At 43.0% G+C, this 26,189-nt stretch overlaps 1 protein-coding gene and 1 long non-coding RNA gene across 2 annotated transcripts in view; both read right to left on the bottom strand.

The window, feature by feature from the left end:
• LOC118377518 (ephrin type-A receptor 5-like) overlaps positions 1-26,189 on the bottom strand; it is a 225,241-nt gene that overhangs the window by 54,670 nt on the left and 144,382 nt on the right. The window contains 4 exon segments of the mRNA XM_052458753.1: positions 1,977-2,038; positions 4,047-4,229; positions 4,587-4,712; positions 10,713-10,780. Of these exon segments, the coding sequence (XP_052314713.1) occupies positions 1,977-2,038; positions 4,047-4,229; positions 4,587-4,712; positions 10,713-10,780 (439 nt within the window).
• Positions 7,435-8,354, bottom strand: LOC127906503 (uncharacterized). Its single transcript, XR_008061719.1, has 4 exons — positions 8,246-8,354; positions 8,124-8,173; positions 7,936-7,995; positions 7,435-7,763 (listed from the first exon to the last, which is right to left on the bottom strand). It is a non-coding gene; the product is annotated as an uncharacterized LOC127906503 (long non-coding RNA).

The following is a 26,189-nucleotide window of genomic DNA, read 5'->3' as shown; positions in this document are numbered from 1 at the left end:
GGACACCCCATTCCCTTTATAATGCACTACCTTTGACCAGGGACACCCCATTCCCATTATAATGCACTACCTTTGACCAGAGGACACCCCATTCCCATTATAACACACCAGGGACACCCCATTCCCATTATAATGCACTACCTTTGACCAGGGACACCCCATTCCCATTATAATGCACTACCTTTGACCAGGGACACCCCATTCCCATTATAACACACCAGGGACACCCCATTCCCATTATAATGCACTACCTTTGACCAGGGACACCCCATTCCCATTATAACACACCAGGGACACCCCATTCCCATTATAATGCACTACCTTTGACCAGAGGACACCCCATTCCCTTTATAATGCACTACCTTTGACCAGGGACACCCCATTCCCTTTATAATGCACTACCTTTGACCAGGGACACCCCATTCCCATTATAACACACCAGGGACACCCCATTCCCATTATAATGCACTACCTTTGACCAGGGACACCCCATTCCAATTATACAACACCAGGGACACCCCATTCCCATTATAATGCACTACCTTTGACCAGAGGACACCCCATTCCCTTTATAAGGGATTTTGAAAGGGAATGGGGTCCCTTTATAATGCACTACCTTGAGGAAGGTGTCAGTGATCCCATCCCTTTATAATGAGGAAGGTGTCTAGTGACACCCCATTCCCTTTTTACCTTGACCAAGGTGTCAGTGATCCTTAATAATGTACTATTCTTGATCCACAGGTGTCTAGTGATCCACATGGTTTACATTGAGGAAGGTGTCTAGTGATCCACATGGTTTACCTTGAGGAAGGTGTCTAGTGATCCACATGGTTTACCTTGAGGAAGGTGTCTAGTGATCCACATGGTTTACCTTGAGGAAGGTGTCTAGTGATCCACATGATTTACCTTGAGGAAGGTGTCTAGTGATCCACATGGTTTACCTTGAGGAAGGTGTCTAGTGATCCACATGGTTTACCTTGAGGAAGGTGTCTAGTGATCCACATGGTTTACCTTGAGGAAGGTGTCTAGTGATCCACATGATTTACCTTGAGGAAGGTGTCTAGTGATCCACATGGTTTACCTTGAGGAAGGTGTCTAGTGATCCACATGGTTTACCTTGAGGAAGGTGTCTAGTGATCCACATGGTTTACCTTGAGGAAGGTGTCTAGTGATCCACATGGTTTACCTTGAGGAAGGTGTCTAGTGATCCACATGGTTTACCTTGAGGAAGGTGTCTAGTGATCCACATGGTTTACATTGAGGAAGGTGTCTAGTGATCCACATGGTTTACCTTGAGGAAGGTGTCTAGTGATCCACATGGTTTACCTTGAGGAAGGTGTCTAGTGATCCACATGGTTTACCTTGAGGAAGGTGTCTAGTGATCCACATGGTTTACCTTGAGGAAGGTGTCTAGTGATCCACATGATTTACCTTGAGGAAGGTGTCTAGTGATCCACATTGTTTACCTTGAGGAAGGTGTCTAGTGATCCACATGGTTTACATTGAGGAAGGTGTCTAGTGATCCACATGGTTTACCTTGAGGAAGGTGTCTAGTGATCCACATGGTTTACCTTGAGGAAGGTGTCTAGTGATCCACATGGTTTACCTTGAGGAAGGTGTCTAGTGATCCACATGGTTTACCTTGAGGAAGGTGTCTAGTGATCCACATGGGTGTCTAGTGATCCACATGGTTTACCTTGAGGAAGGTGTCTAGTGATCCACATGGTTTACCTTGAGGAAGGTGTCTAGTGATCCACATGGTTTACCTTGAGGAAGGTGTCTAGTGATCCACATGGTTTACCTTGAGGAAGGTGTCTAGTGATCCACATGGTTTACCTTGAGGAAGGTGTCTAGTGATCCACATGGTTTACATTGAGGAAGGTGTCTAGTGATCCACATGGTTTACATTGAGGAAGGTGTCTAGTGATCCACATGGTTTACCTTGAGGAAGGTGTCTAGTGATCCACATGATTTACCTTGAGGAAGGTGTCTAGTGATCCATTCTCCATGTACTCGGTGATGATCATCACAGGTTTTGCTGACAAAAGAATAGAGAGAATAATATCATATCAAACAGATGAGCGATACATCACCGCTGCAATGGAACCTCATAGCCAATATACACAGCATGTATTAATACAGACAACATACACAGCATGTATTAATACAGACAATATACACAGCATGTATTAATACAGACAACATACACAGCATGTATTAATACAGACAACATACACAGCATGTATTAATACAGACAACATACACAGCATGTATTAATACAGACAATATACACAGCATGTATTAATACAGACAACATACACAGCATGTATTAATACAGACAATATACACAACATGGACAGTTGAAGTCGGAAGTTTACCTACACTTAGGTTGGAGTCATTAAAACTTGTTTTTAAACCACTCCACAAATGTCTTGTTAACAAACTATAGTTTTGGCAAGTCGTTTAGGACATCTACTTTCTGCATGACACAAGTCATTTTTCCAACAATTGTTTACAGACAGATTATTTCACTTATAATTCACTGTATCACATTTCCAGTGGGTCAGAAGTTTACATTCATGGAAGACCACAGGCACAGTTCTTGTTAAGGTCAGAAGTTTACATACACTAAGTTGACTGTGCCTTTAAACAGCTTGGAAAATTCCCAGAAAATGATGTCATGGCTTTAGAAGCTTCACATCAGCTTCTGGTGTGAATGTATTTCAAGGTCTACCTTCAAACTCTGTGCCTCTTTACCAGACATCATGGGAAAATCAAAAGAAATCAGCCAAGACCTCAGATAACAAACTGTAGACCTCCACAAGTCTGGTTCATCCTTGGGAGCAATTTCCAAAAGCCTGAAGGCACCACGTTCATTTGTACAAACAATAGTACGCAAGTATAAACACCATGGGACCACGCAGCAGTCATACCGCTCAGGAAGGAGACGTATTGTGTCTCCTAGAGATGAACGTACTTTGGTGCGAAAAGTGCAAATCATTCCCAGAATAACTGCAAAGGACCTTGTGAAGATGCTGGAGGAAACAGGTAGACAAGTATCTATATCCACAGTAAAACAAGTGCTATATCGACATAACCTGAAAGGCCGCTCAGCAAGGAAGAAGCCACTGCTCCAAAACCGCCATAAAAAAGCCAGACTACTGTTTGCAACTGCACATGGGGACAAAGATCATACTTTTTGGAGAAATGTCCTCTGGTCTGAGGAAACGAAAATATAAATTTTTGTCTATAATGACCATCTTTATGTTTGGAGTAAAAATGGGTAGGCTTGCAAGCCGAAGAACACCATCCCAACCGTGAATCATGGGGGTGGAAGCATCATGTTGTAGGGGTGCTTTGCTGCAGGAGGGACTGGTGCACTTCACAAAATAGATGGCAGCATGAGAAAGGAAAGTGATGTGGATATATTGAAGCAACATCTCAAGACAGTCAGGAAGTTAAAGCTTGGTCACAAATGGGTCTTGCAAATGGACAATGACCCCAAGTATATTTCCAAAGTTTTAGAAAAATGTCTTAAGGACAACAAAGTCAAGGTATTGGAGTGGCCATCACTAAGCCCTGACCTCAATCCAATAGAAAATGTGTGGGCAGAACTGAAAAAGCGTGTGCGAGAAAGGAGGCCTACAAAGCTGACTCAGTTACACCAGCTCTGTCAGAAGGAATGGGCCAAAATTCACCCAACTTATTGTGGGAAGCTTGTGGAAGGCTACCCAAAACGTTTGACCCAAGTTAAACAATTTAAAGGCAATGCTACCAAATACTAATTGAGTGTATGTAAACTTCTAACCCCCTGGGAATGTGATGAAAGAAATAAAAGCTGAAATAAATCTCTTTACTATTATTCTGACATTTCACATTCTTAAAATAAAGTGGTGATCCTAACTGACCTAAGACAGCAAACTTTTACTAGGATTAAATGTCAGGAATTGTGAAAAACTGAGTTAAAATGTATTTGGCTAAGGTGTATGTAAACTTCCGACTTCAACTGTATTTTTACAGACAGAATGACATGAAATAAGACGTACTCTTGGTGACCACGCCTTCCAGATGGATGATGTTTGGATGATCAAACTGTCCCATGATGGACGCCTCCCCTAGGAAGTCCCGCCGTTGTCGTTCTGTGTAACCTGCCTTCAGGGTCTTAATGGCTACTGGGAACTCCTTACCAGGCAGACGGAGGGGTCCGCTGCACACCTCCCCGAACTCACCTGGAAAAGAAACACAGTTAACCAAAACACATCCTGGAAGACACACGTGAAAACACATAAACATTTAACCACAGTGTGTACGCACGCACGCACACACACACACACACACACACACACACACACACACACACACACACACACACACACACACACACACACACACACACACACACACACACACACACACACACGCACGCACGCACGCACACACACACACACACACACACACACACACACACACACACACACACACACACACACACACACACACACACACACACACACACACACACACACACACACACACACACACACACACACACACACACACACACACCACACACCAGCTCCACTCACCAGCTCCAATGACTCTCTCAATGGTGATGCAGGAAACATCGATCTCCTTGGCGAACTCATGGACGGCCTGGTTGGGGTCCTCGTAGGTGTGGGGGTCTATATACGTACGCACCCCCGGGTACATAACTAGAGAGAGAGAAGACATACTCATAAGTGTGGGGGTCGATATACGTACGCACCCCCGGGTACATAACTAGAGAGAGAGAAGACATACTCATAAGTGTGGGGGTCGATATACGTACACACCCCCAGGTACATAACTAGAGAGAGAGAAGACATACTCATAAGTGTGGGGGTCGATATACGTACACACCCCCGGGTACATAACTAGAGAGAGAGAAGACATACTCATAAGTGTGGGGGTCGATATACGTACACACCCCCGGGTACATAACTAGAGAGAGAGAAGACATACTCATAAGTGTGGGGGTCGATATACGTACGCACCCCCGGGTACATAACTAGAGAGAGAGAAGACATACTCATAAGTGTGGGGGTCGATATACGTACACACCCCCGGGTACATAACTAGAGAGAGAGAAGACATACTCATAAGTGTGGGGGTCGATATACGTACACACCCCCGGGTACATAACTAGAGAGAGAGAAGACATACTCATAAGTGTGGGGGTCGATATACGTACGCACCCCCGGGTACATAACTAGAGAGAGAGAAGACATACTCATAAGTGTGGGGGTCGATATACGTACACACCCCCGGGTACATAACTAGAGAGAGAGAAGACATACTCATAAGTGTGGGGGTCGATATACGTACGCACCCCCGGGTACATAACTAGAGAGAGAGAAGACATACTCATAAGTGTGGGGGTCGATATACGTACACACTCGTCGGGGTCTATACACAGTGCATTCAGAAAGTGTTCAGACCCCTTGACTTTTTCCACATTTTGTTACGTTAATAATAAATAATAAATAATATATGCCATTAAGCTGACGCTTTTATCCAAAGCGACTTACAGTCATGTGTGCATACATTCTACGTATGGGTGGTCCCGGGGATCGAACCCACTACCCTGGCGTTACAAGCGCCATGCTCTACCAACTGAGCCACAGAAGGACCACTACCCTGGCGTTACAAGCGCCATGCTCTACCAACTGAGCTACAGAAGGACCCCCACGTTACAGCCTTATTTTAAAATTGATTCAATAATTGTCTTCCTCGTCAATCATGACACAATAACACATCAGGAAAAAGCGAAAACAGGTTTAAAAACAGAAATACCGTGGTTTTTTTTGTGTATTTTTTAGTTTTCGATCTTGTCTCATTGCTGCGACTTCCCAACGAGCTCAGGAGGTCGAGTCGAGCATCCTCCGAAACATCCTTCTTATTAACACACACCCGCTTAACCCGAAAGCCAGACGCACCAAGATTGGCCATGATTTGATGTGGTCCTTCTGTAGCACAGTTGGTAGAGCATGGCGCTTGTAACGCCAGGGTAGTGGGTTCGATTCCCGGGACCACCCATACGTAAAATGTATGCACACATGACTGTAAGTTGCTTTGGATAAAAGCGTCTGCTAAATGGCATATATTATTTGGAATGGCACACCTGTCTATTTAAGGTCCCACAGTTGACAGTGCATGTCAGATCAAAAACCAAGCCATGAGTTCGAGGGAATTGTCCATAGAGCTCCGAGACAGGATTGTGTCTTGGCACCATTCCTACGGTGAAGCATGGTGGTGGCAGCAGCATGCTGTGTGAATGTACTTCAGCTGCAGGAATTGGGAGACTAGTTAGGATTTAGGCAAAGATGAACGGAGCAATGTACAGAGCGATCCTTGATGAAAACCTACGGAACGAAGATTTACCTTCCAACAGGACAACGACCCTAAGCAAACAGCCAAGACAACGCAGGAGTGGCTTCGGGACAAGTCTTTGAATGTCCTTGAGTGGCCCACCCAGAGCTCAGACACGAACATCTCTGAAGAGACCTGAAAAAAGCTGTGCAGCAATACTTCCCATCCAACCTGACAGAGCTTGAGAGGATCTGCAGAGAAGAATGGGAGAAACTCCCCAAATACAGATGTGCCAAGCTTGTAGCGTCAAACCCAAGAAGACTCGAGGCTGTAATCACTGCCAAAGTAAAGAGTAAAGCATCTGAATACTTATGTAAATATAAGTACATAAGTTAAAATAAAATACATTTGTAAACATTTCTACAAACCATTTTTCCTTTGTCATTATGGGGTATTGTGATGTCATGATGGGGTATTGTGATGTCATTATGGGGTATTGTGATGTCATTATGGGGTATTGTGCATAGATTGATAAGGGGGGTAAAAAAATGGAATACATTTTAGAATAAAGCTGTAAAGTAACAAAATGTGGAAAAAGTGAATGGGTCTGAATGCTTTAAGAATGCACTGTACGTATGGATCCCTGGGAACATAACCAGAGAGAGAAATGAGATACTTGTGGGGGTCAATATACAGTACCTTTCAAAGGTTTGGGATCACTTAGAAATGTCATTGTTTTCCATGAAAACATACACAAAATTAGTTGCAAAATGAATAGGAAATATAGTCAAGACGTTATAAATAATGATTTTTAATTGAAATAATAATTGCGTCCTTCAAACTTGGCTTTTGTCAAAGAATCGTCCATTTTGCATCAATTAGAGCCTTACAGACATTTGGCATTCTAGTTGTCCATTTGTTGAGGTAATCTGAAGAGATTTCACCCCATGCTTCCTGAAGCACCTCCCACAAGTTGGATTGGCTTGATGGGCACTTACATACCATACGGTCAAGCTGCTCCCATAACAGCTCAATAGGGTTGAGATCTGGTGACTGTGCTGGTTATAGACAGAATACCAGCTGACTGCTTCTTCCCTAAATAGTTATTGTATAGTTTGGAGCTGTGCTTTGGGTCATTGTCCTGTTGTAGGAGAAAATTGGCTCCAATTAAGCGCCGCCCACAGGGTATGGCATGGCGTTGCAAAATGGAGTGATAGACTTCCTTCATCAAGATCCCTTTGACCCTGTACAAATCTCCCACTTTACCACCACCAAAGCACCCCCAGACCATCACATTGCCTCCACCAGACCATCACATTGCCTCCCCCAGACCATCACATTGCCTCCCCCAGACCATCACATTGCCTCCCCCAGACCATCACATTGCCTCCACCAGACCATCACATTGCCTCCACCTCCCCCAGACCATCACATTGCCTCCACCTCCACCAGACCATCACATTGCCTCCCCCAGACCATCACATTGCCTCCACCAGACCATCACATTGCCTCCACCTCCCCCAGACCATTACATTGCCTCCACCAGACCATCACATTGCCTCCACCAGACCATCAAATTGCCTCCACCAGACCATCACATTGCCTCCACCAGACCATCACATTGCCTCCACCAGACCATCACATTGCCTCCACCAGACCATCACATTGCCTCCACCTCCCCCAGACCATCACATTGCCTCCACCAGACCATCACATTGCCTCCACCTCCCCCAGACCATCACATTGCCTCCACCAGACCATCACATTGTCTCCACCTCCCCCAGACCATCACATTGCCTCCACCAGACCATCACATTGCCTCCACCTCCCCCAGACCATCACATTGCCTCCCCCAGACCATAAAATTGCCTCCACCAGACCATCACATTGCCTCCACCAGACCATCACATTGCCTCCCCCAGACCATCACATTGCCTCCACCAGACCATCACATTGCCTCCCCCAGACCATCACATTGCCTCCACCTCCCCCAGACCATCACATTGCCTCCACCAGACCATCACATTGCCTCCCCCAGACCATCACATTGCCTCCCCAGACCATCACATTGCCTCCCCCAGACCATCACATTGCCTCCCCCAGACCATCACATTGCCTCCACCTCCCCCAGACCATCACATTGCCTCCACCTCCCCCAGACCATCACATTGCCTCCCCCAGACCATCACATTGCCTCCACCAGACCATCACATTGCCTCCACCAGACCATCACATTGCCTCCACCTCCCCCAGACCATCACATTGCCTCCCCCAGACCATCACATTGCCTCCCCCAGACCATCACATTGCCTCCCCCAGACCATCACATTGCCTCCCCCAGACCTCCCCCAGAGTCTCCTGTTCACTGTTGACGTTGAGACTGGACAGAGGAACTCTGCCTAGAAGGCCATCATCCCAGGGTCGCCTCTTCACTGTTGACGTTGAGACTGGACAGAGGAACTCTGCCTAGAAGGCCATCAACCCAGGGTCGCCTCTTCACTGTTGACGTTGAGACTGGACAGAGGAACTCTGGCTAGAAGGCCAGCATCCCAGAGTCTCCGCTTCACTGTTGACGTTGAGACTGGACAGAGGAACTCTGCCTAGAAGGCCAGCATCCCAGGGTCGCCTCTTCACTGTTGACGTTGAGACTGGACAGAGGAACTCTGCCTAGAAGGCCATCATCCCAGGGTCGCCTCTTCACTGTTGACGTTGAGACTGGACAGAGGAACTCTGGCTAGAAGGCCATCATCCCAGGGTCGCCTCTTCACTGTTGACGTTGAGACTGGTGTTTTGCAGGGTACTATTTAATGAAGCTGCCAGTTGAGAACTTGTGAGGAGTCTGTTTCTCAAACTAGACACTCTAACGTACTTGTCCTCTTGCTCAGTTGTGCACCGGGGCCTCCCACTCCTCTTTCTATTCTGGTTATTCATTTCTCAGAACAAGAATACTGACGAGTTTCAAAATAAAAAGTTATTTGTTTCTGGACATTTTGAGCCTGTAATCAAAACCACAAATGCTGATGCTCCAGATACTCTAAACAAGGCCAGTTTTATTGCTTCTTTAATCAGAACAAACGTTTTCAGCCGGGCTAACATAATTGCAAAAGGGTTTTCTAATGTTCAATTAGCCTTTTAAAATGATAAACTTGGATTAGCTAACACAACGTGCCATTGGAGCACATGAGTGATGGTTGCTGATAATGGGCCTCTGTACTTGGATTAGCTAACACAACGTGCCATTGGAGCACATGAGTGATGGTTGCTGATAATGGACTTCATACATTAACAAAAAAACTGCTGTTTCCAGCTACAATAGTCATTTACAACATTAACAATGTCTACAATGTATTTCTAATCAATTTTAAGTTATTTTAATGGAAAACAATGAGGTTTTCTTTCAAAAACATTACTAAGTGACCCCAAACTTGTGAACGGTAATGTCAGAGCGGCATTGGACTAATATACAGTGGCATAGTATATACAGGATATACAGGATATACAGGATATACAGGATATACAGGATATATAGTATATACAGGATATACAGGATATACAGGATATACAGGATATACAGGATATACATATGAGATGGGTGATGTAGTATAGAATACAGGATATACATATGAGATGGGTGATGTAGTATAGAATACAGTATATACATATGAGATGGGTGATGTAGTATAGAATACAGTATATACATATGAGATGGGTGATGTAGTATAGAATACAGGATATACATATGAGATGGGTGATGTAGTATAGAATACAGGATATACATGAGATGGGAGATACAGGGTGAGATGTAGTATAGAATACAGGATATACATATGAGATGGGTGATGTAGTATAGAATACAGTATATACATATGAGATGGGTGATGTAGTATAGAATACAGGATATACATATGAGATGGGTGATGTAGTATAGAATACAGTATATACATATGAGATGGGTGATGTAGTATAGAATACAGGATATACATATGAGATGGGTGATGTAGTATAGAATACAGTATATACATATGAGATGGGTGATGTAGTATAGAATACAGTATATACATATGAGATGGGTGATGTAGTATAGAATACAGGATATACATATGAGATGGGTGATGTAGTATTTACACACAATTAAAGTGACTAAGATACCGTGGCATAGTATAGAGTACAGTTTACACATATGAGATGAGTAATGCCAGACGCGGAGACATGATTAAAGTGGCTCGTGTTTCATGTCCTTAAAGTGGCCAGTGATTCCTAATCTATGTCTATAGGCAGCAGCCTCTGATGAGCTGGAGATGGCTGTTTATAACAGTCAGTGGTGTAGTATAGAATACAATACTGCGTGCGTGCGTGCAACTTACTGTGGCCGTTGTGGAAGTGTATCTTCTCTTCATCAGGTTCCTGCTTGGCCTTGCTGTAGCCACACCGCCTGAGAGATTTACCACATACACGATGCTGTATTACTGTCATGTTACAACACACACATTGCGCACAAACTAAACCACAAATACACACAGGAGAGCAGAGATCCTATATGAGCTAAACCACACACAGGAGAGTAGAGATCCTATATGAGCTAAACCACACACAGGAGAGTAGAGATCCTATATGAGCTAAACCACACACAGGAGAGTAGAGATCCTATATGAGCTAAACCACACACAGGAGAGTAGAGATCCTATATGAGCTAAACCACACACAGGAGAGCAGAGATCCTATATGAGCTAAACCACACACAGGAGAGCAGAGATCCTATATGAGCTAAACCACACACAGGAGAGCAGAGACCCTATATGAGCTAAACCACACACAGGAGAGCAGAGATCCTATATGAGCTAAACCACACACAGGAGAGCAGAGATCCTATATGAGCTAAACCACACACAGGAGAGTAGAGATCCTATATGAGCTAAACCACACACAGGAGAGTAGAGATCCTATATGAGCTAAACCACACACAGGAGAGTAGAGATCCTATATGAGCTAAACCACACACAGGAGAGTAGAGATCCTATATGAGCTAAACCACACACAGGAGAGTAGAGATCCTATATGAGCTAAACCACACACAGGAGAGCAGAGATCCTATATGAGCTAAACCACACACAGGAGAGCAGAGATCCTATATGAGCTAAACCACACACAGGAGAGTAGAGATCCTATATGAGCTAAACCACACACAGGAGAGCAGAGCTCCTATATGAGCTAAACCACACACAGGAGAGCAGAGATCCTATATGAGCTAAACCACACACAGGAGAGCAGAGATCCTATATGAGCTAAACCACACACAGGAGAGCAGAGATCCTATATGAGCTAAACCACACACAGGAGAACAGAGATCCACAGGGAGTAGAGATCCTATATGAGCTAAACCACACACAGGAGAGCAGAGACCCTATATGAGCTAAACCACACACAGGAGAGCAGAGATCCTATATGAGCTAAACCACACACAGGCTAAACCACACACAGGAGAGCAGAGATCCTATATGAGCTAAACCACACACAGGAGAGCAGAGATCCTATATGAGATAAACCACACACAGGAGAGCAGAGATCCTATATGAGCTAAACCACACACAGGAGAGCAGAGACCCTATATGAGCTAAACCACACACAGGAGAGCAGAGATCCCACATGGTAGAGCAGAGATCCTACATGAGCTAACCACATACAGGAAAGCAGAGATCCTATATGAGCTAAACCACACACAGGAGAGCAGAGATCCTATATGAGCTAAACCACACACAGGAGAGCAGAGATCCTATATGAGCTAAACCACACACAGGAGAGCAGAGATCCTATATGAGCTAAACCACACACAGGAGAGTAGAGATCCTATATGAGCTAAACCACACACAGGAGAGCAGAGATCCTATATGAGCTAAACCACACACAGGAGAGTAGAGATCCTATATGAGCTAAACCACACACAGGAGAGCAGAGATCCTATATGAGCTAAACCACACACAGGAGAGCAGAGATCCTATATGAGCTAAACCACACACAGGAGAGTAGAGATCCTATATGAGCTAAACCACACACAGGAGAGTAGAGATCCTATATGAGCTAAACCACACACAGGAGAGCAGAGATCCTATATGAGCTAAACCACACACAGGAGAGCAGAGATCCTATATGAGCTAAACCACACACAGGAGAGCAGAGATCCTATATGAGCTAAACCACACACAGGAGAGTAGAGATCCTATATGAGCTAAACCACACACAGGAGAGCAGAGATCCTATATGAGCTAAACCACACACAGGAGAGCAGAGATCCTATATGAGCTGAACCACACACAGGAGAGCAGAGACCCTATATGAGCTAAACCACACACAGGAGAGCAGAGATCCTATATGAGCTAAACCACACACAGGAGAGGCAGAGATCCCACATGGTAGAGCAGAGATCCTACATGAGCTAACCACATACAGGAGAGCAGAGATCCTATATGAGCTAAACCACACACAGGAGAGTAGAGATCCTATATGAGCACACACCTGCATTGCTTGCTGTTTGGGGTTTTAGGCTGGGTTTCTATACATCAGCTGATGTAAGAAGGGCTTCATAAATACATTTGATTTGAAGAGCACAGAGGTCCCAAATGAGCTAAACAACATACAGGAGAGCAGTGATTTCATCTCTCTCTCTGCTCTCTCTCTCTAACTGCTCTTTCTGCTCTCTCTTTCTGCTCTCTCTCTCTGCTCTCTCTCTCTTTCTGCTCTCTCTCTCTGCTCTCTCTCTCTGCTCTCTCTCTCTTTCTGCTCTCTCGGTCTCCGTTCTCTGCATAGGGAGCAAACATCCCTCTACAGTGGTGCTCCAAACAAACATCTGAAGTCAATATTATGACAAGATGGACCCGAGATAAAGCAGATGAAAAGTGAGGACATTGATTTTAAATCTGATCCTGTTCACACACAGTGCAGAGCTGCTCCAAATGCCATGACACCATCCACCATACAGGACACAGAGCCTGGAGCTGGGGACTGCGCTGGCTCGGTGTTGCTGAGAATATTGGGTTGGCATTTTGAAGGGCAGTCTGGTGATGGGGACTAGGCTTGCCTCCGTGGATGAGGGGAGTTAGGACAGGCACTTTGGAGGGCATCAACAGCAGTAGTATCCCAGTAAGACAGGACAGGGCTGTGGTTGCCTAGGGATGAGTCAGTCAGACACAGTCGGAGGGAGGGGGGGGAAGATATAGCCTCTACAGTCGGAGGGAGGGGCGAGGGGGGGAGGGGGGGGGAGATATAGCCTCTACAGTCGGAGGGAGGGGCGAGGGGGAGGTTATAGCCTCTACAGTCGGAGGGAGGGGCGAGGGGGGAGATATAGCCTCTACTTCCCCTTCTATCACTGTGTAATTTCCCCCCGTAGTGACACAATTACATCAGTTTATTCATTAGCATTCTTATCACTCCATCTATTCCCTCATACCTCTATCCCCAACCCCATTCTTATCACTCCATCTATTCCCTCATACCTCTATCCCCAACCCCCTGATTCACAAGCATATAACCACTAGAATACTATATAACCACTATAATATAGACCCACATTACACTATATAACCACTATTACACTATATAACCACTATTACACTATATAACCACTATAATACTATATAACCACTATTACACTATATAACCACTATAATACTATATAACCACTATTACACTATATACTATATAACCACTATTATACTATATAACCACTATAATACTATATAACCACTAGAATACTATATAACCACTATAATATAGACCCACATTACACTATATAACCACTAGTATACTATATAACCACTATTATACTATATAACCACTAGAATACTAAATAACCTCTAGTATACTATATATCCACAATATAACCACTATTGTACTACATAGCCACTATTATACTATATAACCACTAACAATACTATATAACCACTAACAATACTATATAACCACTATTATACTATAAAGCCACTATTATACTGTAGAACGACTATTATACTATACAACCAATATTATACTATATAATCACTATTATACTATATAACCACAAACAATACTACATAACCACTTGTATACTATATAACCGCTATTATACTATATAAACACTAACAATACTATAGAACCACTATTATACTATATAACCACTATTATACTATATAACCACTAACAATACTACATAACCACTTGTATACTATAGAACCACTATTATACTATATAACCACTATTATACTATAGAACCACTTACAATACTATAGAACCACTATTATAGCATATAGCCACTATTATACTATATAACCACTATTATACTATATAACCACTGACAATACTATATAACCACTATCATACTATCAAACCACTATTGTACTAAATAGCCACTATTATACTATATAACCACTATTATACAATAAAACCACTAACAATACTATATAACCACTATAATATAGACCCACATTACACTATATAACCACTATAATATAGACCCACATTACACTATATAACCACTAGAATACTATATAAGCACTATTATACTATATAACCACTATTATACTATATAACCACTATAATATAGACCCCACATTACACTATAGAACCACTAGAATACTATATAACCACTTTTTTTTTCTCCCCTAAATCATATGTTTGTTTACCCCATTTTCTCCCCAATTTCGTGGTATCCAATTGTTTAGTAGCTACTATCTTGTCTCATCGCTACAACTCCCGTACGGGCTCGGGAGAGACGAAGGTTGAAAGTCATGCGTCCTCCGATACACAACCCAACCAAGCCGCACTGCTTCTTAACACAGCGCGCATCCAACCCGGAAGCCAGCCGCAGCAATGTGTCGGAGGAAACACTGTGCACCTGGCAGCCTTGGTTAGCTATAGTTCATTTCCCCCCCCACATCCTGATGTTCCCAGACTGCTGTTGTAAATCAATACATCCACGATGATACTGCTGTTGTAAATCAATACATCCATGATGATACTGCTGTTGTAAATCAATACATCCATGATGATACTGCTGTTGTAAATCAATACATCCATGATGATACTGCTGTTGTAAATCAATACATCCATGATGATACTGCTGTTGTAAATCAATACATCCATGATGATACTGCTGTTGTAAATCAATACATCCATGATGATACTGCTGTTGTAAATCAATACATCCACGATGATACTGCTGTTTTAAATCAATACATCCATGATGATACTGCTGTTGTAAATCAATACATCCACGATGATACTGCTGTTGTAAATCAATACATCCATGATGATACTGCCGTTGTAAATCAATACATCCACGATGATACTGCTGTTTTAAATCAATACATCCATGATGATACTGCTGTTGTAAATCAATACATCCATGATGATACTGCTGTTGTAAATCAATACATCCATGATGATACTGCTGTTGTAAATCAATACATCCATGATGATACTGCTGTTGTAAATCAATACATCCACGATGATACTGCTGTTTTAAATCAATACATCCACGATGATACTGCCGTTGTAAATCAATACATCCATGATGATACTGCTGTTGTAAATCAATACATCCATGATGATACTGCTGTTGTAAATCAATACATCCATGATGATACTGCTGTTGTAAATCAATACATCCACGATGATACTGCTGTTTTAAATCAATACATCCATGATGATACTGCTGTTGTAAATCAATACATCCATGATGATACTGCTGTTGTAAATCAATACATCCATGATGATACTGCTGTTTTAAATCAATACATCCATGATGATACTGCTGTTGTAAATCAATACATCCATGATGATACTGCTGTTGTAAATCAATACATCCATGATGATACTGCTGTTGTAAATCAATACATCCATGATGATACTGCTGTTGTAAATCAATACATCCATGATGATACTGCTGTTGTAAATCAATACATCCATGATGATACTGCTGTTGTAAATCAATACATCCATGATGATACTGCTGTTGTAAATCAATACATCCATGATGATACTGCTGTTTTAAATCAATACATCCATGATGATACTGCTGTTGTAAATCAATACATCCATGATGATACTGCTGTTGTAAATCAATACATCCATGATGATACTGCTGTTGTAAATCAATACATCCATGATGATACTGCTGTTGTAAATCAATACATCCATGATGATACTGCTGTTGTAAATCAATACATCCATGATGATACTGCTGTTGTAAATCAATACATCCACGATGATACTGCTGTTGTAAATCAATACATCCATGATGATACTGCTGTTGTGAATCCACATGTAGTGATGATACTGCTGTTGTAAATCAATACATCCATGATGATACTGCTGTTTTAAATCAATACATCCATGATGATACTGCTGTTGTAAATCAATACATCCATGATGATACTGCTGTTGTAAATCAATACATCCATGATGATACTGCTGTTGTAAATCAATACATCCATGATGATACTGCTGTTGTAAATCAATACATCCATGATGATACTGCTGTTTTAAATCAATACATCCATGATGATACTGCTGTTGTAAATCAATACATCCATGATGATACTGCTGTTGTAAATCAATACATCCATGATGATACTGCTGTTGTAAATCAATACATCCATGATGATACTGCTGTTGTAAATCAATACATCCACGATGATACTGCTGTTTTAAATCAATACATCCACGATGATAAGGGGGCTACTTGTAAATCAATACATCCATGATGATACTGCTGTTTTAAATCAATACATCCATGATGATACTGCTGTTTTAAATCAATACATCCATGATGATACTGCTGTTGTAAATCAATACATCCATGATGATACTGCTGTTGTAAATCAATACATCCATGATGATACTGCTGTTGTAAATCAATACATCCATGATGATACTGCTGTTGTAAATCAATACATCCATGATGATACTGCTGTTGTAAATCAATACATCCATGATGATACTGCTGTTGTAAATCAATACATCCACGATGATACTGCTGTTGTAAATCAATACATCCACGATGATACTGCTGTTGTAAATCAATACATCCATGATGATACTGCTGTTTTAAATCAATACATCCATGATGATACTGCTGTTGTAAATCAATACATGTGTGAGGGATGATACTGCTGTTGTAAATCAATACATCCACGATGATACTGCCGTTGTAAATAAATACATCCACGATGATACTGCTGTTGTAAATCAATACATCCATGATGATACTGCTGTTGTAAATCAATACATCCATGATGATACTGCTGTTGTAAATCAATACATCCATGATGATACTGTGTTGTAAATCAATACATCCATGATGATACTGCTGTTGTAAATCAATACATCCATGATGATACTGCTGTTGTAAATCAATACATCCATGATGATACTGCTGTTGTAAATCAATAGGGCATCCATGATGATACTGCTGTTTAAAGGGCTACTGTGTGACATCCATGATGATACTGCTGTTGTAAATCAATACATCCATGATGATACTGCTGTTGTAAATCAATACATCCATGATGATACTGCTGTTTTAAATCAATACATCCACGATGATACTGCTGTTGTAAATCAATACATCCATGATGATACTGCTGTTGTAAATCAATACATCCATGATGATACTGCTGTTGTAAATCAATACATCCATGATGATACTGCTGTTGTAAATCAATACATCTAGCTTTACCACTCTGACATTGCGGATGTGGAGTACAGCTCCGCAGGTATGTTGTGTTGTACAGAGGGCGGCAGCTCCCGTCTCTGTTAGTTCACTTTTCCAAGCTGGCCAGTAATTCTCTGCCAGACTCCTGTCTTACGTTGGGATCACCATCTCACACTGTTCTGGTCTTTCTGCGACGAGGCTCAAGCATCTGAGGCGGAGGCTCGAATCAAATGAAGACTCTTCGTCAGCAACATTGCAACATCAATGTCAAACTCGATATCTGATCCCCTATCCGACTCCAGATGATGTAAATTCGGCATTTGTTTGATTCGGCTTGCCGTTGTGAACTACACACATGTAGTATGATGTACTCCGTGTCTGATTTGACTCCGAGGGGAAATTATCTTCAATTTCCAGCCTTTCATAATAAATTAATTAGACCGCCCACAAATCTTTCTCATCTTTACAATATTGTTCTAAATTCAATCAACTTCTTCTTCATCATTCAGATAATTCAAATTCAATAGTGATGTCAAATCACATGCTCAATTATCAGGTTCTATCACCCAATCATACATTGACGACATTGGTTATGTGAGGAGAGAGACATTTTAGCGCCTGGGTACCAAAATCCTTCTGCACATTAGTTACTCATTTCAGGAAGATAGGTGAAAATCGCACGTCACTACTTCACAGGAGAGGCATTTGAACTTAAACATATTTTTTTTTGGGGGGGGGGCAGAAATGCCTTTCTGGAACATGTGATATTCATGTGCCTTAATAACAAGCTTGTATTCCATCTGTAGATATGAATAAAGGTGTTTAATTACCTGCCTAGTTGGTTTTAGCCACGGAAAAAGCCAGGGGCGGCTTTACTTGACTCATCGTGCACTAGCGACTCCTTGTGGCAGGCCGGGCGCTTGCAGGCTGACCTCAATCGTTAGTTGAACAGTGTTTCCATCCGAAAACATTGGTGCGGGTGGGTGTTAAGAAGTGCGGTTTGGCGGGTCATGTTTCGGAGGATGTATGACTCGACCTTCGCCTCACCCGAGCCCGTTGGGGAGTAGCAGCAATGGGCCAAGATTGTAATTGAAATTTGGAGAAAACAGCGGTAAAATGTATAAAATGACTACCGGAAAGTCAGGGAAGGAGCAGGAGATTGCAATTTTTGGGTATTTTTAAAATGTATTTACAAGATCAAACGTCAGTGGCCACTGGTGGTTGCAGTGTTTGAAAAGGGGGGCTACTGTGTGAGGGATCGGCTATATTTTAATGGGGGCTACTGTGTGAGGGATCGGCTATATTTTAAGTGGGGCTACTGTGTGAGGGATCGGCTATATTTTAATGGGGGCTACTGTGTGAGGGATCGGCTATATTTTAAGTGGGGCTACTGTGTGAGGGATCGGCTATATTTTAAGTGGGGCTACTGTGTGAGGGATCGGCTATATTTTAAGGAGGGCTACTGTGTGAGGGATCGGCTATATTTTAAGGGGGCTACTGTGTGAGGGATCGGCTATATTTTAAGGAGGGCTACTGTGTGAGGGATCGGCTATATTTTAAGGAGGGCTACTGTGTGAGGGATCGGCTATATTTTAAGGAGGGCTACTGTGTGAGGGATCGGCTATATTTTAAGTGGGGCTACTGTGTGAGGGATCGGCTATATTTTAATGGGGGCTACTGTGTGAGGGATCGGCTATATTTTAAGGAGGGCTACTGTGTGAGGGATCGGCTATATTTTAAGGAGGGCTACTGTGTGAGGGATCGGCTATATTTTAAGGAGGGCTACTGTGTGAGGGATCGGCTATATTTTAAGGAGGGCTACTGTGTGAGGGATCGGCTATATTTTAAGTGGGGCTACTGTGTGAGGGATCGGCTATATTTTAAGTGGGGCTACTGTGTGAGGGATCGGCTATATTTTAAGTGGGGCTACTGTGTGAGGGATCGGCTATATTTTAATGGGGGCTACTGTGTGAGGGATCGGCTATATTTTAAGGAGGGCTACTGTGTGAGGGATCGGCTATATTTTAAGGAGGGCTACTGTGTGAGGGATCGGCTATATTTTAAGGAGGGCTACTGTGTGAGGGATCGGCTATATTTTAAGTGGGGCTACTGTGTGAGGGATCGGCTATATTTTAAGTGGGGCTACTGTGTGAGGGATCGGCTATATTTTAAGTGGGGCTACTGTGTGAGGGATCGGCTATATTTTAAGGAGGGCTACTGTGTGAGGGATCGGCTATATTTTAATGGGGGCTACTGTGTGAGGGATCGGCTATATTTTAATGGGGGCTACTGTGTGAGGGATCGGCTATATTTTAAGGAGGGCTACTGTGTGAGGGATCGGCTATATTTTAAGGGGGGCTACTGTGTGAGGGATCGGTTATATTTTAATGGGGGCTACTGTGTGAGGGATCGGCTATATTTTAAGGAGGGCTACTGTGTGAGGGATCGGCTATATTTTAAGGAGGGCTACTGTGTGAGGGATCGGCTATATTTTAAGTGGGGCTACTGTGTGAGGGATCGGCTATATTTTAATGGGGGCTACTGTGTGAGGGATCGGCTATATTTTAAGTGGGGCTACTGTGTGAGGGATCGGCTATATTTTAATGGGGGCTACTGTGTGAGGGATCGGCTATATTTTAATGGGGGCTACTGTGTGAGGGATCGGCTATATTTTAAGTGGGGCTACTGTGTGAGGGATCGGCTATATTTTAATGGGGGCTACTGTGTGAGGGATCGGCTATATTTTATGTGGGGCTACTGTGTGAGGGATCGGCTATATTTTAAGTGGGGCTACTGTGTGAGGGATCGGCTATATTTTAAGTGGGGCTACTGTGTGAGGGATCGGCTATATTTTAAGTGGGGCTACTGTGTGAGGGATCGGCTATATTTTAATGGGGGCTACTGTGTGAGGGATCGGCTATATTTTAATGGGGGCTACTGTGTGAGGGATCGGCTATATTTTAATGGGGGCTACTGGGAGGCCAAAGATCTATCTAAAGTACTGAGGGCAAGGCCACAGCTTAGGCAAGATGGGTTCTATCTAAAGTACTGAGGCCAAGGCTATGGCAGGATGGGATTTATCTAAAGTACTGAGGCCAAGGCTATGGCAGGATGGGATTTATCTAAAGTACTGAGGCCAAGGCTATGGCAGGATGGGATTTATCTAAAGTACTGAGGCCAAGGCTATGGCAGGATGGGATTTATCTAAAGTACTGAGGCCAAGGCTATGGCAGGATGGGATTCATCAAAAGTACTGAGGCCAAGGCTATGGCAGGATGGGATTTATCTAAAGTACTGAGGGCAAGGCCACAGCTAAGGGAAGATGGAATCTATCTAAAGTACTGAGGTCAAGACTACGGCAGGATGGGATTTATCTAAAGTACTGAGGCCAAGACTACAAATCAAATCAAATCAAATTTATTTATATAGCCCTTCGTACATCAGCTGATATCTCAAAGTGCTGTACAGAAACCCAGCCTAAAACCCCAAACAGCAAACAATGCAGGTGTAAAAGCACGGTGGCTAGGAAAAACTCCCTAGAAAGGCCAAAACCTACAACAGGGTGGGATTTATCTAAAGTACTGAGGCCAAGACTACAGCAGGATGGGATATATCTTATTGAGGTGCCTAGCATGTTGCAGTTACTCCTCTAGAGGTAAGAGTATAGGTACTCTCTCTTCCTCGCTCTTTATCTCTGGAATTATAAATGGGGAACCTGACAGGCTTCAATTAAAAGGTTGCATCTCAGTTCAACGTTACTGAGTGAAACAGAGAACATAACATCTCCACAAACAGCCCAGAGGAGAAGAGAAGAGCGATCACTTATTTCAGACAGTCAGCACCACTATCGTTGCTCTACTCTCAATTCCCTGCCACAGAAACAGTAGAAAGGTAAAACCCAGAAACAGTAGACAGGTAAAACCCAGAAACAGTAGACAGGTAAAACCCAGAAACAGTAGACAGGTAAAACCCAGAAACAGTAGACAGGTAAAACCCAGAAACAGTAGACAGGTAAAACAGTAGACAGGTAAAACAGTAGACAGGTAAAACAGTAGACAGGTAAAACCCAGAAACAGTAGACAGGTAAAACCCAGAAACAGTAGACAGGTAAAACAGTAGACAGGTAAAACAGTAGACAGGTAAAACACAGAAACAGTAGACAGGTAAAACAGTAGACAGGTAAAACACAGAAACAGTAGACAGGTAAAACAGTAGACAGGTAAAACAGTAGACAGGTAAAACACAGAAACAGTAGACAGGTAAAACACATAAACAGTATACAGGTAAAACACAGAAACAGTAGACAGGTAAAACACAGAAACAGTAGACAGGTAAAACCCAGACACAGTAGACAGGTAAAACACAGAAACAGTAGACAGGTAAAACAGTAGACAGGTGAAACACAGAAACAGTAGACAGGTAAAACACAGAAACAGTAGACAGGTAAAACCCAGAAACAGTAGACAGGTAAAACACAGAAACAGTAGACAGGTAAAACACAGAAACAGTAGACAGGTAAAACAGTAGACAGGTGAAACACAGAAACAGTAGACAGGTAAAACACAGAAACAGTAGACAGGTAAAACACAGAAACAGTAGACAGGTAAAACACAGAAACAGTAGACAGGTAAAACCCAGAAACAGTAGACAGGTAAAACACAGAAACAGTAGACAGGTAAAACACAGAAACAGTAGACAGGTAAAACAGTAGACAGGTGAAACACAGAAACAGTAGACAGGTAAAACCCAGAAACAGTAGACAGGTAAAACCCAGAAACAGTAGACAGGTAAAACCCAGAAACAGTAGACAGGTAAAACACAGAAACAGTAGACAGATAAAACACAGAAACAGTAGACAGGTAAAACAGTAGACAGGTGAAACACAGAAACAGTAGACAGGTAAAACACAGAAACAGTAGACAGGTAAAACACAGAAACAGTAGACAGGTAAAACAGTAGACAGGTGAAACACAGAAACAGTAGACAGGTAAAACACAGAAACAGTAGACAGGTAAAACACAGAAACAGTAGACAGGTAAAACACAGAAACAGTAGACAGGTAAAACACAGAAACAGTAGACAGGTAAAACACAGAAACACTAGACAGGTGAAACAGTAGACAGGTAAAACACAGAAAGTGCAGGAATTGCACAGGCTGAAGACAGCAACCTAATGTAGGCCTAAGGAAAGATGTCCTTATTAAACTGTATCCAGAGTTTAATGTTATTGTGTTGGATATAATGAGAATATTGAATTGGCCAAATATTGAACCTGGTGAATATTGAACCCTGTGAATATTGAACCCTGTGAATATAGAACCCTGTGAATATTGAACCCTGTGAATATTGAACCCTGTGAATATTGAACTCTGTGAATATTGAACCCGGTGAATATTGAACCCTGTGAATATTGAACCCAGTGAATATTGAACCCTGTGAATATTGAACCCTGTGAATATTGAACCCAGTGAATATTGAACCCAGTGAATATTGAACCCTGTGAATATTGAACCCGGTGAATATTGAACCCTGTGAATATTGAACCCAGTGAATATTGAACCCAGTGAATATTGAACCCTGTGACTTTTGAACCCAGTGAATATTGAACCCTGTGACTTTTGAACCCAGTGAATATTGAACCCAGTGAATATTGAACCCAGTGAATATTGAACCCTGTGAATATTGAACCCAGTGAAAATTGAACCCTGTGAATATTGAACCCTGTGAATATTGAACCCTGTGAATATTGAACCCTGTTAATATTGAACCCTGTGAATATTGAACCCTGTGAATATTGAACCCTGTGAATATTGAACCCAGTGAATATTGGGCCAGTCATAGTGACTGTTGGTATTGTTGTTGTCAGCAACAGGCCAGTCATAGTGACTGTTGGTATTGTTGTCAGCAGCAGGCCAGTCATAGTGACTGTTGGTATTGTTGTTGCAGCAGCAGGCCAGTCATAGTGACTGTTGGTATTGTTGTTGTCAGCAGCAGGCCAGTCATAGTGACTGTTGGTATTGTTGTTGTCAGCAGCAGGCCAGTATTAGTGACTGTTGGTATTGTTGTTGTCAGCAGCAGGCCAGTCATGGTGACTGTTGGTATTGTTGTTGTCAGCAGCAGGCCAGTCATAGTGACTGTTGGTATTGTTGTTGCCAGCAGCAGGCCAGTCATAGTGACTGTTGGTATTGTTGTTGCCAGCAGCAGGCCAGTCATAGTGACTGTTGGTATTGTTGTTGTCAGCAGCAGGCCAGTCATAGTGACTGTTGGTATTGTTGTTGTCAGCAGCAGGCCAGTCATGGTGACTGTTGGTATTGTTGTTGCCAGCAGCAGGACAGTATTAGTGACTGTTGGTATTGTTGTTGTCAGCAGCAGGCCAGTCATGGTGACTGTTGGTATTGTTGTTGTCAGCAGCAGGCCAGTCATAGTGACTGTTGGTATTGTTGTTGTCAGCAGCAGGCCAGTCATAGTGACTGTTGGTATTGTTGTTGCCAGCAGCAGGCCAGTCATAGTGACTGTTGGTATTGTTGCTGTCAGCAGCAGGCCAGTCAAAGTGACTGTTGGTATTGTTGTTGTCAGCAGCAGGCCAGTCAAAGTGACTGTTGGTATTGTTGTTGCCAGCAGCAGGCCAGTCATAGTGACTGTTGGTATTGTTGTTGTCAGCAGCAGGCCAGTCATAGTGACTGTTGGTATTGTTGTTGTCAGCAGCAGGCCAGTCATAGTGACTGTTGGTATTGTTGTTGTCAGCAGCAGGCCAGTCATAGTGACTGTTGGTATTGTTGTCAGCAGCAGGCCAGTCATAGTGACTGTTGGTATTGTTGTTGTCAGCAGCAGGCCAGTCATAGTGACTGTTGGTATTGTTGTTGTCAGCAGCAGGCCAGTCATAGTGACTGTTGGTATTGTTGTCAGCAGCAGGCCAGTCATGGTGACTGTTGGTATTGTGAAACAGCAGCAGGCCAGTCATAGTGACTGTTGGTATTGTTGTTGTCAGCAACAGGCCAGTCATAGTGACTGTTGGTATTGTTGTTGTCAGCAGCAGGCCAGTCATAGTGACTGTTGGTATTGTTGTTGCCAGCAGCAGGCCAGTCATAGTGACTGTTGGTATTGTTGTTGTCAGCAGCAGGCCAGTCATAGTGACTGTTGGTATTGTTGTTGTCAGCAGCAGGCCAGTCATAGTGACTGTTGGTATTGTTGTTGTCAGCAACAGGCCAGTCATAGTGACTGTTGGTATTGTTGTTGTCAGCAGCAGGCCAGTCATAGTGACTGTTGGTATTGTTGTTGTCAGCAGCAGGCCAGTCATAGTGACCTGGTATTGTTGTCAGCAGCAGGCCAGTCATAGTGACTGTTGGTATTGTTGTTGTCAGCAGCAGGCCAGTCATAGTGACTGTTGGTATTGTTGTTGTCAGCAGCAGGCCAGTCATAGTGACTGTTGGTATTGTTGTTGTCAGCAGCAGGCCAGTCATAGTGACTGTTGGTATTGTTGTCAGCAGCAGGCCAGTCATAGTGACTGTTGGTATTGTTGTTGTCAGCAGCAGGCCAGTCATTGTGACTGTTGGTATTGTTGTTGTCAGCAGCAGGCCAGTCATAGTGACTGTTGGTATTGTTGTCAGCAGCAGGCCAGTCATAGTGACTGTTGGTATTGTTGTCAGCAGCAGGCCAGTCATAGTGACTGTTGGTATTGTTGTTGTCAGCAGCAGGCCAGTCATAGTGACTGTTGGTATTGTTGTCAGCAGCAGGCCAGTCATGGTGACTGTTGGTATTGTTGTTGTCAGCAGCAGGCCAGTCATAGTGACTGTTAGTATTGTTGTTGTCAGCAGCAGGCCAGTCATAGTGACTGTTGGTATTGTTGTTGCCAGCAGCAGGCCAGTCATAGTGACTGTTGGTATTGTTGTTGCCAGCAGCAGGCCAGTCATAGTGACTGTTGGTATTGTTGTTGTCAGCAGCAGGCCAGTCATAGTGACTGTTGGTATTGTTGTTGTCAGCAGCAGGCCAGTCATAGTGACTGTTGGTATTGTTGTTGTCAGCAGCAGGCCAGTCATAGTGACTGTTGGTATTGTTGTCAGCAGCAGGCCAGTCATAGTGACTGTTGGTATTGTTGTTGTCAGCAGCAGGCCAGTCATAGTGACTGTTGGTATTGTTGTTGTCAGCAGCAGGCCAGTCAT

This window comes from Oncorhynchus keta, chromosome 12 (assembly GCF_023373465.1).
Source record: "Oncorhynchus keta strain PuntledgeMale-10-30-2019 chromosome 12, Oket_V2, whole genome shotgun sequence".
Classification (NCBI taxonomy): domain Eukaryota; kingdom Metazoa; phylum Chordata; class Actinopteri; order Salmoniformes; family Salmonidae; genus Oncorhynchus; species Oncorhynchus keta.
The sequence above is the reverse complement of the archived record's forward strand: the minus strand, read 5'-3'. Positions and strand labels throughout refer to the sequence as shown.